Source organism: Paramormyrops kingsleyae, chromosome 18 (genome assembly GCF_048594095.1).
Source record: "Paramormyrops kingsleyae isolate MSU_618 chromosome 18, PKINGS_0.4, whole genome shotgun sequence".
NCBI lineage: Eukaryota > Metazoa > Chordata > Actinopteri > Osteoglossiformes > Mormyridae > Paramormyrops > Paramormyrops kingsleyae.
Genome location: NC_132814.1, coordinates 20,273,742 through 20,294,772, shown reverse-complemented (window position 1 = coordinate 20,294,772; position 21,031 = coordinate 20,273,742). Strand labels below are relative to the sequence as shown.

General features: G+C 37.4%; 2 protein-coding genes across 2 annotated transcripts; both read right to left on the bottom strand.

Annotated features, from left to right (window-relative positions):
- Positions 1 to 5,211: 5,211 nt before the first annotated feature.
- Positions 5,212 to 8,735, bottom strand: hoxc12a (homeobox C12a). The gene is made up of 2 exons (XM_023798788.2): positions 8,118 to 8,735; positions 5,212 to 7,229 (listed from the first exon to the last, which is right to left on the bottom strand). The coding sequence occupies exons 1-2, from the start codon at positions 8,704 to 8,706 to the stop codon at positions 6,991 to 6,993; spliced, it is 828 nt and encodes a 275-aa protein (XP_023654556.1). The 5' UTR covers positions 8,707 to 8,735; the 3' UTR covers positions 5,212 to 6,990.
- Positions 8,736 to 15,925: 7,190 nt separating this feature from the next.
- On the bottom strand, positions 15,926 to 20,692 carry LOC111837113 (homeobox protein Hox-C13a-like). Its single transcript, XM_023798945.2, has 2 exons — positions 20,007 to 20,692; positions 15,926 to 17,169 (listed from the first exon to the last, which is right to left on the bottom strand). The coding sequence occupies exons 1-2, from the start codon at positions 20,662 to 20,664 to the stop codon at positions 16,910 to 16,912; spliced, it is 918 nt and encodes a 305-aa protein (XP_023654713.2). The 5' UTR covers positions 20,665 to 20,692; the 3' UTR covers positions 15,926 to 16,909.
- Between the last annotated feature and the right edge of the window lie 339 nt (positions 20,693 to 21,031).

The window sequence follows — 21,031 nt, the reverse complement described above, 5'->3', positions numbered from 1 at the left end:
CGACGGTAGTCTTTTGCATATGCGTAAAGCCATATATCAGAATGTATTAAGACAATGCAGAAACTGAGTGCAGAGTAAATTCATAGTATTTACAAGTGTCTCAGATGTGCATATAGGGGCGCTTAATTTCTCTTTTCGAATATAACGTTAACAACAAAACGAAATAATGAAATAATGTGAAAGATATTTTAAAAAACTTAAATGCTGAAAAATAAATAATAAAAGAAAATATCAGTTTTGCAAGTTGTTTCGGGATGTTTTCTAATTGTTATGACGTGCGCAAAGCAATGCATTGGAGTCCCGATTAGGTTGTTCCTTTAACTCCGGGAACAGGATCAGGAATTCAGGAATCAAGATTACCATAAGATCAGCTGATAAAACGGTTATTGAAGCGGAAGAGTGAAATGATGGTTCCAAGCACGAATGACGAAAAATGTCTTAGAAGGCAGCAGCGACCTTTTCAGGACACAACTTGAAGCTCGTAGTTTAAATACGTGGCGCTACGTAAGTGCCACTGACGCATACGCCGTCTTCGGCATGTTTGATAAATACCAGGCCTTTAAATGCACAAAAACAGTGAATCGAGGCAGTGTTACCCTATAATCTGTATATTAGCGTGAACAATTATATCATATGGAATAATATGGTCAGTCCTTACCAAATGTCCTTTGTTTCCCATAGGACTCTGTCGCACTAAGGAATTCGGTTTGCTCGAGGCGCTCTGTCTATAGGTTCTTTTATTTTCTCTGCACCTCGAGGCACGATCGTATTTTAGGTGTTGGAGGGTTTTGAAGTCTCCACAGCCTATCGCTACGCTAATATTATATATGTTATTATAACGAAAGGCATTTGTTAATTCTGTGGTGCATTAAACTAGCCAACCAACCAACACCACCACAAAGCCGCATTAATTCTTTGAAAAAAACATATAGACAAATAATTCCAATAATAGTTCTCGAGAAACCATTACTGTATTCTATGCCGATTAAGCGCAATTTTAAATGCTTTTTTTAATCTTTCAATGAAAACGACAATGGCTTTCTGTAGTTCCGTCGACATTGGGCCTACTAGACGCCATATACGGGGCAGTCTACGTACTAACTTGACCTTCAATTTGTATGCTGTTCCCGCCCACACAGACAGTAGCAAACTGGGCTGGGGGGTTGGGGTTTACGCAGGGCGGCTCCTTCTCAGTCTTAACAAAGAGTATGCGAAATATTCTTGTATAATTTAAAATAAAATAGTCAAGTACGAAATACATACAGAAATGTGTGTCGTAGAAGATGCTATACAAATATGAAGCAATTCGCCTAGTGTCAAGCCGAAAGATTCGTCCCGTTTCTGTGTATATTTTATATATGTTTTGTTTACAATTCGTTTCCAGTCCTTCCAGATTGTACTGCCGTTTTCTTTTGCATTATGTATACTAACCCTGCGGCTCCAAACCCAAACAGGCTACATGGCGTTTAAGCAAAATGTACAAACTGTGCAAAAATGAAATAGAAATCAACACCACGTATATACTACTGAAGGGGTGTTACAGGAGGTCAGTCTGTCGCGTCGTGAGTATTGCATGTATTAGTTGAAATCAATACACAATTTCACTTTTTACTTTAGCCCCTAATAGCATTTTTTGACGACTTCACGGTTAATACCTTTGCAGAAAACGTGAAGTTCAACTCTGCCGACTTTATGTCTGCTACGTTTGCTGGACTGTTTTGTACATAGCGAAATGCTGCGTCAGGCGACGTTGGAAGTAAAATATTATCCATTACCACAATCAATATTATTCTGTTATATGCTTATAATTCACATAAAACTTACAAAATTTGTATGTGTAAATAATATTAATTTTGGCATCGATTATGTTTATATATTGATAGTATAAGACGGATTTAAAAATTCGCTGTAATTGCGTGGGTTACTCAATATCTATGGAAAAATACTAGAAGCAGCGTGGAGCTTGTGAATTAATTATTATTTTGTTACAGTTCAACTTATATAATAGAAAAATATTCTTGACCTAAAGTTTGGTTATTTTATTGAATAATATTGTAAACGTCTGAGTAGGTTATTCATACCTGGAGTGCACCTATAACTTGAATATAAAGATTTAATACAATACAAATAAAAAGAGAACATACTATTTGTAGCATACACCATTATATACCGGAAATAAACAGCGTGTAAGCGCTAAAAGATGTCCGTGTGGATGAAATTACCGAATGCACACAGACACGAGAGGACAGACAAAGTGGACCTTCGAAAATCGAGAAACATCCAACATGATTGTCGAAACGATCGAGTAATTAATCACCTTCATACGTAGTGCAATTACCGTCCAGTTCAGCCTTAATATAATGTGCATCCGCGCTTCCCGCTTCACATCTTGTTTCATGCATGATTTGCTCATGCTTAACACACAGCTGTAGGTACACGTGAGTAGCTTAATAAATATAATATTTTTTCTAAAAATCTAAAGCTGAATTGTTGGAACAGGTGCACACATGTTTGACAACGTAATGCAGAAAAGCAATTATATGTTGTCAGTGCCAAATCTGCATTTTCCACTTTATGTCAGTAGATAATACATAGGGCAACCCTGCAAGCCGTCTTCCGGTACCCCAAATCAGCTGTAACAAGCTACTCGCTAATTTAAAGCTGTATTTGCCTCCCTGGAATGTCAAAATAACATACAGTGCAGTATTCCTATTTCCCTGCTCTGTGCCACAAATTGCTGCTGTGGTGCATGATGACCAATGGCCCAGCACACCACAAGGTCCGCGCGCAGCACAGACTGCAGCTGGCTGACATTTGTGCGACAGCGACAAGCGCAATAAACGCAGCGCTACTGTCTCAAAGTCTCATATGCAGCGCTTAAAAACTTTCCTTATAGCATGTTTGTATCCGATTTTATGAAAAGTTCTCAGAGATTCTCTGGCTACTCGTATCCATTAGTGTATGGTGTGTGTGTGTGTGTGTGTGTGTGTGTCTGTGTCTGTGTGGTATGTGTGTGTGTGCATGCGTGCGTGTGTGTTATATACATTTGCATAGTTATATACATGCGGAATTTGTTTTAATGAATACTTAGGAGAAACACGCATATGATATTGATATGCGATTTGAAATATTTTATTTTAGTTCACTCCGAAATGTTACCCAGCTGTTTTATAATATAATATAACATATGCAGAAATCAGCATATTTGCGAAATATCTTTGTAAGTAAAAGTATTTTGCGAGAGGTTTGCGCAAGTCCACTGAACAATAAAGACTGGCGCTTCTGTGTAACTCATTTGTTTCTATCGAAAATTTTCACTTAAAATGTATATAATAACTTTAAAAACATTACGAAATTAAAACAGAAAATGACAATGATAATGATATACGGGAATGATATTATACCAGAAAAGAGCTAGCAGCTCAACTGTTAATACAGTATCGTTAAATTTTTACATTTATATAAAAAATAATAGGCCATAGAGCTACTCATACTGTATTCCGACAAACGATTTAAATCCCCTTCTTAATTATTACATTTTGGAACTTTTCATCTTCGTGCTGTAGTTACGACAACTCAAAAAGTAAAAAATTAATAACCTTAAAGAGACGTGACAACACCATACAAAATTTATACATATTACACCAATATCAACCTCATTCTATATGGAAAACTCTTACAGCAAAATAATTTCATATATTTAGTGATGCTCTCTTGTTGTATATTACAGATATTATATGATTTGGTCTTTTATTTTGAAACATGTCACACGTTTAAGTGGCTTGTTGTGTCAAGACATGTTAATGATTAGGGCCCTAAAGTTTTACCAATTTCATCCGGACCAAGTTCGATAAAAAGTCAGACAATTAATGGAAATGTTGTTAGAAATATGTTTCTAAAACTAGAATAACATCTAAAGGAAATTTTATACACTCGAAAAGTACTATCTTCAATAATTAAATTTTTTTAAAAATTATTAGAATGTTTTAGAAAATCTTGGGAAACAACCAACCGAGAAACATAGGAAAGACATTTTTCATTTGTCTTGTGACAAATTTCAGACATATTTATTGATATGACCCTGCAAATGGCGTGAGTGACGTAATGATGATTTCAAGAATGAAGACATTGTCAATTAATTGTCAGTAATAGTGGTACGGTGATAACCGTTTATAACACAACAGCTGAACATTTACCCATAAACCATGTTTTTCGCCAGCTACTGTAAGATGTGGTATCTGGAGAGGAAGTGCAATAATTACAGTACATGGAAATTGATCAAATTAAGCAAACTATGTGGACGGCAGACGGTAGGCTACATATTTTTCAGTTACATGGGGTGTTGTTGTTGTGCGCCTTAACTTGTTTGAGCGCATTAGCTTTCGACATAAATAGACCGATCAAAATGATTTTCGTACTTCTATCCAGTCACGTTCTAATCATCGATGGGCAAAGTCGCCCTAGGTTGCGGTCAGCCCTTGTTCACAGAACCAAATAAACGACAGCGTGTTCATATCTGTCATATCCAATCTCAAAACACTTGTAGCAATTTAGCTGTACTGAATAACAGGCGGTTTGGATAATTGAAGGACTTAACAAGAAAAATAATTGAAGTGAATCGTAAAATGGAGACCACTTATATTCAAAACGTATCCTCAGACCAGAAAATGCGGTTTTCATCATCGGCAAATCCTAAATCCTAATAGTAAGACACATTAATTGAGTGACCACTTCTACCAGTTTACGAATGCCTCACTTACGCACCGCTGTAAATATATTCTTACACCGAAAGTTATGCACAAATCATTGCAATATTTTTCGTTAGAATCCCATAATATATGACATTCCCTATCTATAGGGCCATTGGTAGATAACACCTCCATTTCAGAAACATGTTTTACATGAAAATAATCCAAATTGTACTGGAGGGGTAATTTTTTTCTGAGGATTTGCTCTTAAAGATGAAATAACATAACAACATAAATTAGATATTCATATTTCCTCTTGCTTTTACTTTACCAAGTTCTATCCTGTGTCCTGTTACTGTTTGTCCCATGTCTTGTTACCCTGTTTATTACTGCAGGCAGCACGCGAGTGAGAATCTCATTGTACGCAGCAGTTGTACTAATGACAATAAACCTTTTGAGTTTGAAATTGAAATGAATACCTTCTTTTCTGTACTATACAGGCTCACACTTTTAAAACACGGACTATGTGGAAAACCACGGTTTTATTTACACAGTAGCACAAGCATGCATATTTAGAGCCTCAATGAACAAATGTAATTTAATTTCACGTCTACCCAACTTAACTGTCAATATATTACTGTAGTAGCAGCAGTAGAAATATAATTATAAAATATTAATTTAAATTAATTAAATTGTCGTTGAAGAGTTTATTTATAAGGTGGTCAACAAGATATGTACATTAATGAATATGTGCATGGGTGTGTGTTTATAATTGTTCATACCTTTACAACAGAATACACAAGATACATTGCTATAAGGATTCTTGGAGACACAGATATATATACTGGAAAAAATCAGAAATTAGCGCTATCCACTTGTCACGTAGAACATACCATTAAAAAAAATTGCATGTAGAAATTCAGAACAGACGATATACATTTTAATGCAATCACATTTACGGAATAGTTAATCAAAAAAGAATGTAAATGAAGAACACAGTTCATTAAAATAACCGACAAGTTTCGTTAAAAACGTCTGTATATTTAACACTATATAAGATGCAATTGAGAGTAACAGATATTTTGGATTTATTATAAAACTCGTAGAATATTAGACTTTGCATGCGTTATATTAAAAGCGATGCGATTTAAGAACCACCCTGGTGTCAGAGTGACCTTTCGCATAATTGAATATTTAGCAATTATTAAATGCAGTTATCAGTTACGTTTCATTGGAGGCTAGTACATGTTAATTGTTATTTTACCCAATTCAGATTTCTGTTTCACGCCACAAACGTTTGATTGACGCGTATTGTACAACAGGTTATTTTATATTTCTACGTAATTAAACTAGGGCAAAATTACACGTGTGGGCAGCAGACAGACGAACGAGAAAAGTATTTTCTTACAACTGCAACATTCCATTACAGTTTACGGGGGGGGGACTCGGACTCAGAGTTAATACTGAACTTGAATACTGAACATGGACACCATTCTACTCCTTCGCCCAATATCTAAATCTCAGTTGAAAACTTCGAGGGCGATCAAGCGTATCTTACCTACATTGCCTGTTTTCAAAAGTTTACAGAAGCGTGTTTATATAACATACAGGCCAATAAAATGTCGGGTTTGGGGTTCTGAGTCTTGCTGAATTAGTGAGTCAGAGAGCTGGAGCGCACTCATCCTGTCCTTGACCATGAACATCCCCATAGCACGTGGTGCTAATTGTGGCGTGGATACAAGCGTTTTATTGTACTTCCCTGTGTCTCTCTGCTCCAACTTTTGTGTTGGAATTGAAAATCACTGCAAATGATCTTCCTTCGTACCGACCGATAAAAAGAAAGCATTTTCTTCCCTCGTTACTTATTTTATCTACTTCTCCCGTCATTAATCCCATTTTCTGAAGCTGCTTCATTTGCGTTTACAAAGCATTTTTCAGAAATATCGAGAGTGATGGCTTTTATGGACATAAATAAATGGGAAACGCCATTCTTACGGCGAATCATGGTTGTATTGACAATAGAACTAGCAATAATCTAATTCATGATTATGGAAGTGTGGAAGCATTTTGTACTCTGGCATTTTAACTCAGATTGTGTCAGAGCAGTCGCCTATGCCTCTAGTCGCAAATATATTGTTTTCGGCAAACCATACTAACAAAAAATCATAGCAAAACAGACACTGATATATCCATGAAAATAGTGTAAGCTTTCCAATAAAGAAACCAAACAGAATTCTAAGTGTCGTAAATCAAAAATGGATTGGTGTCCCGATATATGATTAAATGCTGAGTAAGGTGTATTCTAAAAGAATGACAGAGCTTGCTCTCTCAGTAACAGTCTTTTCTTTTTCATTCGCCGGTTCTGAAACCAGATTTTAACTTGTTGGTCACTGAGGTTCAGCCGGTCGGACAGCTCCCTACGCCGCTGCCTTGTGATGAACTCGTTTAGCATGAACTCGCCCTCCAGCTCAGCCAGCTGCAGTTTGGAGTAAGGTTTACGTTTCTTGCGGGTCCGGGTGTGCATCGGATACCACGGAGTACCTGCAGAGGAAATGTAAGTGTCTGATTAGGTGATATGAATTAGTGAAGCCCACACGAAGCATCTTCAGAAGTCTCTGCGTTAATGTCTGTGAATACGGTCTGAAGCACCCCACACAGACTCAAACAAATGTGCAGCCCTATGTCTTTGAACTTGATTTTGAATTTTACGGATTCTAACGGATTCTGTTTACAACATAAAATAAGCACATAACTATAGAAAATGTAAATCGAAATGGAAAATTCGACTCGTTATTCAGATTGAATAATTTACAGTATCTGTCACGCTAAGGTTTTACTGTCGTTGTTAAATGTACATTAACGCGATAATGAAGTCTCGCTTGCAAACTCCACGGCTTAGTTGCCGTTTTGGGGGCATATTAAACGGCTTTGAAATGAACAAAGAAGAGATATTAATTCTGTTTACGAGTCATTAAAACAAAAACAAAAACCTCGCTACTCTACTTAGGCAAGCACAGCTGAGCGTTAAATACCCCTGAACTAATTTATCTCCACAATCAAAAGCGCTGTGCTTTTTGCTATATATAAATAGGCTACATCTACATTTATATGAATCGCAAGAGACAAACAATGTTAAGGTAATTGTGCTTAAAATACGTGCATTCGATGGCAAATATCGAATTTTATAGTGTTGTTTTTACTAGTTGTTTAAAAGACTGAATGTAAATTCCTGAATGTGGGAAGCATTTTAAGTGCAACCCCTAGCGGCGTTTCTTCACCAAGCAAGCCGACAGCAGTTAAGACAAAATGTACTGGTTCGATAACTGTGACAAATCAACGTTACATTTTAACAAAATATATGAATTCTGTAACAACGGTATAATCGTGTGTAAAAGGAACCTAGTGTTACCGAGCTTGCAAGCGTCTCACCTCCGCCCGCTGCCATACTGTTCGCATGATCTACCGGCGAAGTCAGCGTCTGTGGGTCGCTGCCAGAGGTCTTTCCTCCTTCAGTGAGCAGCGACGAGCTTGAATCGGATTCAAGGGATTGACAGGACGGTGGGTCTTGGGTTAGCTGCTCAGTCCCATAATCATATTTAGAAAAAGCACCACTGTTGCTCATGCCATTGTGCAGTCCGTGCTCAGACGCTAATGAGGAACTGTCCCTTGACCTGTCCTCTCTTTTCAAACCAGCGCCCTCGGAACAACTTTCCCTGTTCCCACTACCGTTGTTATAATAGCATTTTCCTTCATCTGGCCGGGTGATTTCACATGATCGGTTGAAGGAAGGGTTAATGGACACTGGGCTACCAAAGTAGGACTGAGGGTATCCATTGCACGACTCCGATGGGTTCCACGGGAGAGCGCACACATTGTCCCTTCTCGGATAGGAGAGAGAGGGTAGCCCCGCCAGCTGTCCCCCGGATGCTCTAAAATTTGGAAAGTAGAAGGTGTCTCCAGTGTGGATGTTTACCAACGGTCCCACAAAACCAGGATTAAGAAGATTATGCTCGCCCATTTCCGCGGGCCCGACCAACAGCTTCTAGTTTATTGCAATCTGACATTTAACGTAGTTAAAGCTAGGGCTGCAGCTCATTGGCCGCCATCACGTCACGTGATTGGGCTAATTTACGCGCGTAGGCACCACCCACTAGGTTTTTTGCAGACAAAACAAAACATTAACTTCTGTATTACGGGTTTTATATGCTTTTAAAATACTATAAAATATTTTATTAAAATGTAGAATCCCGTCATGTTTTGGTATTATCTGCGTCCCCAATGTGCAGATTTCAAAAACGAAGTCTGTAAATACTTGAAACTATCCCAAGCGTCATGTAATGCTTTCAATAGACAGCAAATAGTATTTAAACACTTATCCTCAAGAAAAAAATATTTATTTTGTAAGAAGGCGGGGTGCCTTTGACATTGTATTTTAGAGCAAATTATGGTTGAATTCAGTGTCACATAAAGCTGTGATGCCTCTGTTTTACAGGCTTGTTTTAAGCAAAGAGTGATGCTCACAAGCGCTCTTCACACATATTTACAGTAAAGGGGGTCACCAGGTTGAAACCACTGGCTCTGTAAAGTTGGGCGATGCTCGCTAAGGTTATTTTAACAGCGTATTTCAAATAATACACTGGCTCATACCTCATAGGAGCAACTTTAACAGATACGCCAATAAACATTCCCAGTCATATACTGGAAATCATTCTGTAAAGCCTTTAATAATTTCAAATGAATTATACCAGTATCTTTGGAGCGCCAGCAGGGTGAAACTCCATGCAACATATGTGTTATTATATAGGTCTACGTATTATCATTGTAACATTGTATATAGGCCACATATTAAGGAAATAAGTAAATAGATTAAACAAAGAAACAAATTATCTGCCTATATTTCGAGTAGCCTATTGAATATTCTTCAAGTAGCTGATGCCATTCCAAGAAAACTAGACATTAATGTCACTTAGTAAATCAACCATAATGAAGATGAAATAATTGTGTAATTTATCAATAACCTGATAAAGCATGAGGATTTTTTTTTAAGTTAAGCAATCAGCGAAAAATATTTAACCCTTACGTTAAAACCACACTTTACAACTGCTTTTCCACGATGTGTTACGTAAATTTTGTTGCATATGTTTCCATTTAAAAGTAATCGAAATGCATAGTATTTTAATAAATTAGACTTGTAGCCTCCAACACCCAGACAACGACCAACTAGGAAGATTTTATGTAAAATATGTATGTTGTGGCCCATATATAGTAACTCGGCGAATATGACACGTGTGCAGTTAGCGCCCGTACATGGAAACGATTATATTTTTTAGAATTGAAACCATTTTCTTTCATACTTGTGAAGCTGACCACTTACGACACTTTCTGATCGATGCTGTTTATGTAATTTATATATATACACGGAGAATATAAATATGAACATATATGTTTATTTATATTGATTAATTTTATTTTACAGTATACTGCCCGCATATTAGTAGACTTCAATATCAGTAAATGATGTACAGAAAAATACAAAATACTAGATACTGCCAGAGAAGAGAGTAACAGAAGATATTTTCTGGTATCTAGAATCTAAAAAACTCACTATGAACTGTTTACGCTATATCCTCTTGTGCTTTTCTTATTCAGTTTCCTTCTGTTTAGTATGGAGGAATAAATTGGGTGTTACAAGCAAAACGTAAGTAAGCACAGTGATACATTTTTTTTAAACTTAACTTTAAAAATAGATTCCAAGAATCCGCCGTACATTTTAATGATATCTGCCCGCAAATCTTAAGGGAATCTTTGTTTTCTAGATCTTACCAGGCAGATAGTGTAGCCGTGAAGCAACAACATGGAGAATTACGATTTTCACTGAATAATTTCTGGAATATCAGCTAATATACAGCTAGCAAAGTTAGCCCACCAGCCTGTCTGTCTTCCCATGCAGACTAACAATAAAGACAGGCTAATGGTGTGGGATCACAGGATCTTATACAGTGTTCCAGAAATATCCATAGTCGATCGCTCATATTAATTTACAAGTCCATTATAAATGGTATGTACAATCACAGACAGAAGTACAAGCTACCATTTGGATGTAAAATAAGGCATGCAAATCTATTTATTTCTTCAGAATCATTTGTACTATTAAATTACCTTTAGGTAAAATTAATGCAACACGGCGTTCAAATCGACGAAGGAGCAACCCTAGAAGACAGAAGAAGCACCGACAGAGATTCGAAACTTCTCACTAAAATTAAGCAGACGTATGTAATTTAATATATACCAATAGAAACACACTGGAAAACCCCCTAAGCACATGGCATGCTTAAAATACCGTTCACTAGACAGAGCCCACGATTCAGTTGCACGTGGCAGTTCAAGGTCACCGTCTAGTGCATGAGGGCTTATTGAAATGACGGCCCAGTGATGCGTCCAGCCGGGACCGTGCGATTGAATGAAATAGACTCTCTTCATTCTAGTTCTGTCAGGACATCTTTTTTTCTTAGTGACTCTTCTAATTATTGTAGTTTTCTACGAATAAAAAATACCAGTGCATTTTTAGTTTTGGTGAGTTGACCAGTCTTAAATTGAATTTTGAAAACAAAATTCACTTTTCAGTTTGCATTTTAATTACATCTGCACGCATGCAGATACGGTTGCCAATGAGAATCGCATCACTGTGTACTTTCTTGTGATTCTTAAGTGTGCGCTAACACGACTTTCTTATGGACTAACTGCCTAATCTGTACCATGAGCTTGAATAAGGGCGTCTTAATATTTCTACATTGCACTTCACGGATAAAGAAAACACACCAGTGACGACGTAGTCGAGATCATTATTATTAGGCTATTTCTAAAAGAGTGACTCAAAGACAGATTCGCCATTAGTATCTAAATTTCATGTTAATAAAAGCATGAGATGCTTTTTAATTTCTGACTTTAGATATTGTCGTTGCTGTTCCTTTTAGGCAAACTTCATAACTTGTGGAAGATTGTGCTACGTGATCATAGTGTTAGGCTGAGGGCATTCTTCTAAAAGGTTTTAAAAATTGGAACTGTGACGCATGATGTTTGGCATTGTTTACTGTTGGACACATATTTACCCATGCGATCAATATTATCTGTCTGAACTGTTAACTAAACATGCACCTTCCGACACATATGTAAAAATTTGTTGAGAAATTTTACAAAATACAGAGTCAAATCCAAAGAGAACAAAATATTTGTTTCATGGGAAATTCTCTCACACACACGGGTAACATTTACGTATTGATTTCCGAAACTGAGGAATTTAATTTGTAGAAGAAAGACGTTAATCTGCAGAGCCGTGATCATCTATCTATCTATCTATCTATCTATCTATCTATCTATCTATCTATCTATCTATCTATCTATCTATCTAAACTCATTTAATATCCCGGGTAACAAACACAAGCTATGGATATCGGGAACGTGAAAAAATAGGTAAATACACAAAACCCAATTTCATCAATAACACAGAGCACGTATACCGTCCATAGCATAACCGCAATGGATTGTGAATATAAAGTTTGTGAAATTCTAAAAAATCCGGCACTAGTATGACAGAGTTGTATGCTGAATAAAAAGGTAATCTACGAATTCAGCAGAATCTTATTTCAGCAAACTTTGTTGTCAACTCTTCACATAAAATGCAAGTTGAACTCTTAATCAAATTATGGCTGTATTAGAGTTAGGGATGTTAACGAAGTTTTAATTTAATTTTAATGTACTTTAGGTGTGTCAAATTACCGAGTCACAGATAAAACAAATGGCATAAACATTATAAAAATGGTTATTATTATTTTTTTGAATCAGAAGACATTCAAGGAGTAAAGCGCACAAAGGCTGGTAAATACGGTGTTTACACTGGAGTGGCGCGCTTACGCCTAGTTCCCCTCTATCAGTTCACTCTGCCGCCGCCAGAGGTTATCAGCCGCCTGTACATGTCTTCTCTGCTCTGCTCTGCACAGTTGCTGTATCCAGTACGTAGTAATACGCCGTTTGTTTTAGCTCCCCACATTGTATCGGCTATCAATGCGAAGAGCTGAAAGCTTGTAGCTGAAATGTTTGGGGGAATTGAACAGCAGTCCGGACATACGAAAGATTTAATGTTAAAAACAACTTTCAGCACGAAATGTTATGTTTTTAAGTACCTCTGCTGCCCATTATTTCAAAATCTTACTTGCAGTGAAACCAAATTTTGTAATCGAATGTGTTAATAAGCATTTGTAAGTAGCAAAACCTCACTCGCCGACTGCCGTATGTGTGTAATCCGCTATTTGCTTCGCTTCCACGCCGCTTTGGACAAAAAGCGTCTGTTAAATAAAGTAAAATAAGATAATAAATAAATAATGGATAGCATAAACAAATATGAGCTAAGAAAATATATTTGTGGTGATTACAAATTAAATCAATGCGGAAAATACTGAGAAGGATATTGCGAGATGTTCCCTCTCTCGGAATTTCAAAAATGCACGAAATATTGCATATTTTTCTATTAATCTCATCCAATATATATTTAGCTAGTGCATTCTCAGTAGGAAATTAGTGTTTATTGTTGGCTTTCTTTTGAAAATAACACAATTATGGAGAATAATTTATATCTTTTGTGTGTTTATAAATGGAATGGGTGGACATTTGTGTAGCACAAACACAGGCCTTTGCATAAGGTCTGACTTGATAAAACATAATATTATATAATTTAGTATGTAATATAACACAACAATTTTACATTAAAAATGCCAATTTCAGTAACATTGCTAACAGTCTAATGTTTGCATGAAATTATTAGATTTCAAATTCCTCATGAGGTCTAAACATACTGCATTAGTTTATAGTACTGAAAAAAGTTGCAATTAACTCCTGTTGCTCGGTATAAACAGACCAGCCATACCTTCAAACATGAAGTGCGATGCCTCGGTACTCCTAAATCCACGATTTTACTAATAACTGTAAACAAACGAACATTAATCATGTTCCCGGTTGATGACTGATGTGGAGAAGTCGGATTCTATCAATGGTTTACTTGTACTTTGCGGTCACGCCTCAAAAAGGAACTGGAAAATGCACTGGTGGTTTGGGAAATGGATTGACTTGACTTGGATATGGAACTGGGGTATAAATGATTCTGTAAACTACATTTCCAAATAAAATAAAATGCAAGCCTGCGAAACTGACTTCTGTGATTTCAGTTAGAAAATATATAGGCTAGAAATCCTTGCGTCGGAGGATATCCCAGCACTTTGCCTGTTTATATATTTATGGCGTGTCATTAACTGGAGCTGTCTAGACGTTGAAATAACACTTTGTTTTCCTACAAACAAATTGTGAGAACTGAGACCCCCACCCCGTTTATTTCGCGAAAGCCGCGTGATGTCAAGGTCAAAGTGGCCGCATAGTCATGGTCAAGGGTAATGCATTGATGGTTTCGGGACAGGTTAACACAAAAGAAATGGATTGGCACAAGATATTGTATATTTTTATGCGGTATAAGCCGGTTGTTTTAGCTATGCCTTACATATTTATCGCCCCTCGGCACGGTGTTGTGTTAAATGTTTTCAATAATATGCCAAAATGACACACTTCCACGGGAAATCCACACAGCTCTGTGATAGCGTAACATAACATCAGAAGATAAGAAATTTACGAACGAGAGGAGGCCATTCGGCCCATCAAGCTCGTTTGGGGAGAACTCAGCTAATAGCTCAGAGTTGTTAAAATCGTATCTACCATGGCCGAAAGTTCTTTTTGTTCGTTTGAGAGAATTTCTCAATTTTTATCTACATCCCTAATGTGGAATTACATATCAGCAATTGAATGAAATGCTACTTGGCAGGTTAACGGACAAATATTTACATAGGACTTGCGGCGTATGAGTGTAATTAGCCTACTCAGTTATTTGCTGTGTTTACATAGAATTGTGATTAGGCTGTAAGTTTCTTTTGGGAAGAGACCAAATACAACTAAATGTTCGTACTTTTGAAACTGGTGAGATGTGAAACTGGCATGTTAAATAAATGCGTGTAATTTACATTAATTGCCCATTAATTGCATCACATAAAATGGAAGTTCGCTGCACAGCATGCTTAAAAAATATCTAATTTCTGAAAAGTGATACCTGACACGGGATCTGCAAAGAAAAATACATTTTTGTCTTTATTCAAATATACGATTATTTAAAATTACTGGACTACGTAATCTACTGATACCATTTTTTCCAACCCATGTGGAGCGTTTTGATAGACTCCCCTTCGGATGGTTTTAGGGGTATGTCAGTATTACCCCTGAAAGAACTTACATTTCAAATTTCATTTACAATTTAACTAGCCAATAGACTGCTTAATCAATAATTATTTAGGCTTGCGTTTGTATGAATTCTGACTGTTTACTATATTTGTTGTTGTTGTTATTGTTGTTGTGTCGCTTATTAGATCATACTCAGATTCATAAGCCACGTGAAAAGAGCCCGATAAGCGGGAACACGTGCTATGCGTCGGCGGCTCGGTCCGTGCTGCTCTTCGCGGCCCCGTAAGAGGCAAGTAGGGATTTAAAACAAGAAAAGCTGGATGTCATAAAAAATGTAATGCGATGAAATATAATATTCACTCGTAATGCAAAGAATTAAGCTGAAACCGGAAGTATCCGTTTCACTGGGCTGTTGGTACCCGCGCTTAAGAACACCAGGCCTCAATTTAAGTTGAAATAACTTCTGCATCTTAAGCGGCCAACGTGTTGTTCTTCATATATTTTAGATGTCTGTATTGGAGATCACGGAGCCAGATTATTTCAGCTTATTCCTGCCTACCGATTACATTACATTTTAAGAGTTGTTTATATAGTTGATTATATATAGTTTGAGAATTACTGAATGTAAACGACAGCGCCGAATCCAACTGGAAAAGCTGGCAGGTAAACCTTTAAATTTGATAATTGCAATAAGCAATTTTAATGTTCAGATGAGACCTTTATAATCGTAGAAGATTTTTACTTAACTTTACCTTTGTCTTTTAAATGATTCATGGAAGAGTTAAAAAAAAAATCATTCATATTCCCAAGCATTTCAGGCGCACCATTAAACAATGTTGTATTAATCAGGGACATGGTTTATGTGATGTTGTGAAATCATTTTGTTTTGTATAGCACAAATCCGTTGTGAATTCATTTGTTTATAGCTTGCATGCTATAACCTTTTATTTTTTCATTACCAGATATCATTGTCATCGCCATGGTTAGACGTCGTCTTCACGTTTTATTCCGTTCCATACTCACTGGTCAAACACGATAATACAGTTCACACACTCTATTCACAAAACGCACAAAAAGATGACAAACGTTTACATATTGATGTGTGCATACAAACAAAAACGAGAAAGTATACTGTGCATCATTGTACAATACTCAGTCATTTTAATTTTTTTTTTTTTACAATAACTCCAGTTGCATGACAGAAAGACATATTCCTCACTGACAAAGAAACTAAGTGTGACGATATACACAACTCTTGTCAGAACGTGGGTATACAAATTAAATAAGGAAACCATTGTATGGCCCATTTCAAAACTGGGACTCTTGCTTCAATGGTCGGCCTTTACAAGCTATCGACACGTTTTATACCCTGTTCCTCTCGAAGTTCATTTTGTGAAGATGGGAATCTACACCATGCTGGTCCATGCAGAAGACAGTTTCTTTGTTTGACTCGTGGTCTTGGTTTTCTGATTTACTTTTCATTGCTTGCTGGTGCTTTGATTTTCTCTTCAGGTAACATACAATCGCCTATTCTGTTTTATAACGTTTGAATTGGATAATGGAATCATCTCTCTGGTTTTCCCCAAAAAGTACATTTATGTATGATAAGAATGCTGTGAGAAACAGAGAGTTGTGTGTGAATTATTCGGGAAAACGCGTCTTTTTGAAACAAAGATTATATTAAATATCATATACATATATACAAATCTTTACACGGCCATATAAAAGACAATGTTCAGTTTGCTTCCTCGTGTTTTTCACAGCATCTGTTCCATGTCCAGAGAAGTAATTGTGTTGATGCAACAGAATCAGGCTTTAATTTATAAATAGGATTAAGCGTATCTGGGAGAAAGAGAGTTCAGAACAGAGTCTTCACTCAAGTGATTTTTGTTAGGAAACAATAGTTTTAATCACAATAAATTCATAGCGAGAACAAGCTCGTGCGGGTATCAGGTGTTGTGCGCGTGGGTAGCGTTCTTGGATTTGCTGACAAATTTCTTCTCTTTCACACGCCGATTCTGGAACCAAATGGTGACCTGCCTTTCAGAAAGGTTTGTCGTGGCGGAAATACGTCTCCTCTTGTCTTTGGTGATGAACTTACTAGTCGCGTATTCTTTCTCCAGCTCCTTGAGCTGCAACTTGGTATAGGGGACGCGCTTCTTGCGGCCGCGGCGGTAGCTGCTCACTTCGGGCTGTAGGGGAACCACATCTACAAAAAAAGGGAATACAAAAATACATAAATAAATAAAATCCGAATACGTTAGCCTGAAATACCAACATTTCCAGGAAATGTAACATATAGCAATACCACGGTGCGAATAACAACAATAACAATCGAACTGCTTGTACCAGGACCCGGATACCTGAATGAGACAAACCGCTTACACGTTATAACGATTTTATTTATAGGTTTATCTCACAACATATTTAGAAACGCTGTCATATCGTTTACACCACATTACTGAATAACTATATTGTTGAAAGATCCTATTATGACACTAGATGGACGGAGCTTAACGACGCTCTTGGATATTTTCCCACATAAATGTCAGCTCTTCACTATAAACACAGAGGAACTTTATTTTGGTCACTGGGCATTCCACAATAATGTACTTATTTCTTTATTTTGAATACTTGACTTTAGTTATAATATTAAAATAACACGGTTAAAAAATATATTTCAATATATTTCCAATATTTTAACAAATAATCATCTGTATAAAGGTTTTTAGTGTCTTGGCAAAAAACTTGTGAAATAGGTACGAACAGAAGCTTGCGTGCGCTCGCGGAAATTATTTTTAAAGAACGTGTCAGTACTTATAACATTTGGCATATACTAAAGTGCGTCTGCGTTTTAATATGTGTCCTCTTAGGCCGGCGTTTAGTACTCATATAAGCAATGCCATAAAACAGTAAGCTTCATGGTCACGCACAAAAGTAACAGTAATCCATACTAATAATGTACTGCTTCATTTAATCCCCTAGTCTACCCAATCACATTTACTAAGACAACTAAATTAGAATGCATTCTCTTCAAAACTACGCCTGAAACAATATTCAGTTATTCAGGCGTAAGGGTTTGGTCACAACCTACACCACACGCTAAGAGATACGTTGCGACAAGTGACACATTTAATTTATTGCCACCTGTTGATTTTTATATTTTTATTTTCTATTCGTCCCAGTGTTTTACTAATGTGTTTCTGAGTGTTTCCCTTTTTCAATGTATAAAAAGTTTTGCATGAGTGTGTGTATTCATTTGAAAAGGTATGACGTAGGCCAGTTCCACTAGTACAAAATAAACTAAGCTATACTGCAATGTCCATAAAGTTATTGAATAAAGTAACGCAACCTTTGCTCGGAAATGTGACTTCTTATCAGTTATGTCTAACTTTGAATATTGGTTTCTTTTTCTTTTGTGTTATATTGTTGAATACGTGGGCAGCGTAACAAAAATTTAAGCTTTCTTAAGTCATCGTTGTATATTAAGATAACGATAGTAACAAAATATTCTCGGTTATTTGCCGCCACAGACTTGTACTGATTGGCCAAAGTAACAGTCATATGCATCTTATTGTTTCACTCATGTCTCGGTGTAAGTCAGAATATGACTTGCGTATGCTGCAGCATTTCACGGTTGTCATTTGAGGGGACATTGTGAAGCATTCTCAAGTTTTACCCACAAATAAGCAATTTCATTTCGGTAAAACGAACACCTTGAACATTCAAGTTAAAAAATGCATTTTTTTTAAAGCTCGATAAAAACATACGGTAGACGACAAGCTCAAATCGAGACAAAAGCGACCCCCCCCACACACACACACATACGAAGTCATAGGTCATTGTCACGTTTACTCAGGGTAGCCCTTGCTGCAATTATTATACACTATGCAATACTAAAAAAATGCAAAAAAGAAAAAGGCAGCTCTGGCGGTATCAGCTTAACCTCTGCGCCATTTTTCGGTGAAATGATCATTCCTCGTATTACTGTGCAATTATAAATTTCGATGTCGTGTTTTTGTAAGTAATTTGGGGTTTTTAAATATATATCGTGCAGTATATTTCCTTGGGATATCCATACATACATTCTGTCGTGTCTAAAGTGAAAATATTACATATCGCTTGGGTGGAGAGAAAAGCTGAAAACGGGGATACGTGTTAATATCGTGAGAACCATTTTTCTGCAGGTAAGTAAGGAATTCGTATTGATCTTTAACACACCCGCTTGCAATACAAGTCAGACCAATAAAAGTGATATTACTGTCATACTAGAAGCTCGGTGTATCGCACAGTAAATTTCTAAAATGCATCTGTGAATACCGGAATTAAAATTGCTCGAATTAAATGCCGAGGCTTGTATTTAAATGGGGGAAATTTGCTGGCAAACATTAAGCAATGAGCTTAGAAGACAAATGTAAGTTTACCAGTACATGCATGCAGATCAGATATCGACATGTGCAATGCTGCGGAGAGGATTGGGAAAACACCGCGTTTGGCATTGTCTCTGTACCTACAGTATGGCAAAAGCATATCTTCAGAATCAAATGGAGCTCTTGTTATATACAGTACTAACATTTCTGCTGACCCACTAATTGGGTGAAAAAACGGTAAAACGTACCTGACTTTAGCGGATTCATTTTAACAGCGTATTTTCAGTTATTTTGTAAGACATTCGGCGGTGTATGCCTTGGCTGTTCATTTTACACTATTTCCTCTGATTTATTTTAGAAAATCAACTAATTATGGTATCTACCTGCAACCCCTTGATGAATTGTCTTGGAGTATTGATTGCTGAATATTTTTTACTGCTGTGTTACAAAAAAATTGAACACACAAATGAACCAGTGAATCCAGCCCCGAGGAACTTAGTCAAACCAGAAGAACGTCAACTATACACGTAACACAACAAGAATCATCATTTGTTGAGGTTTTTCGTATATTTGAAATAGATTAGTAAGATTACTCTTAATTTTAAAAATAACTTTTAAACTAATCTGAAATACTCTGTAAACGTCACTGAATGTGCCGACGCGCTGATTTCCATACCTGGGAACGGTGATTTCCAGAGATGAGCGGACTGCGTTTGCTCTTTAGAGCAGTACACCTGCCCGTCCCAGCCGTTAGAAAGAGCCCAGTGCTGGTAGCCCTCCATTGGAATCAAGGCATCGTGCCGCGTTTCGGGATGTGCACTAATACTGGGGACCACTGATACGTCTAAGTAACCCGGGACTGCCTGATATGAGCTGGGAAATCCAGGATAAAAAGCGAACTCTTTGGCCCTGCTGGATAGTTCTTCGGTAGGCAACGAGCTGCTTGTTTCGGCGTATTTCTCCACTGGGTGATAAGAACAAGGCTTCTGCTGCAAGTTGTGTGAGTGAGACAATCTGCAGCCGTAATAAGGGCTTCCAAAAGGGTAACCATAGCCCAAGGATGCGCTAGATGAAGTTTGGGGCGCGGGACACTGTCGACCGGCTTCTGTAGAGGATATGTCCGAGTAAACTGAGCCCTGGTGAGTCGCTATGCTGCCAGCATGTCGCCCTAAAGCTGGGTGCGAAATAAGTTCTCTGCAGTGGGTCGCAGGGCAATTCCCGCTTAGTCCCTCCATGGTTTGGTTTTTATTTTGAATATTTTCATTCGGGGTTTTTTCATAAACGTACATCAGTGTGTCCGCCCAGCGTGAATGCAGGACCAGCGAAGTCGTCATATCACGCGCTGCCGACGCTTTTTAAAAGTCGACTACTCCAAGATAGACACCTCATTTCCAAGTACATTTTTACGCAGGCGCATGCGCATGCAATACCCAAGTGTCCAGTTCATTAAGGCTGTGGCTCCAGGACACGTGACATATTAACGAGGCAGGAGTAAGAGGGGAGGGGGAATTCATCCCTTTAAAAAATCTACCCCCTCGCTTTCCCCTATAGCACTACTTGAAGAGTAGCCAGATATCTCATTGGATAAAGTCACTCAAACAAAATCCCGAAGGGAAACCTTAGGGCCGACTTCGGAGCGTTGACGATGATGCCAAGCTTTGCATTTTGGCTGATTCTATGGAAATCATATTGAGTTACTGA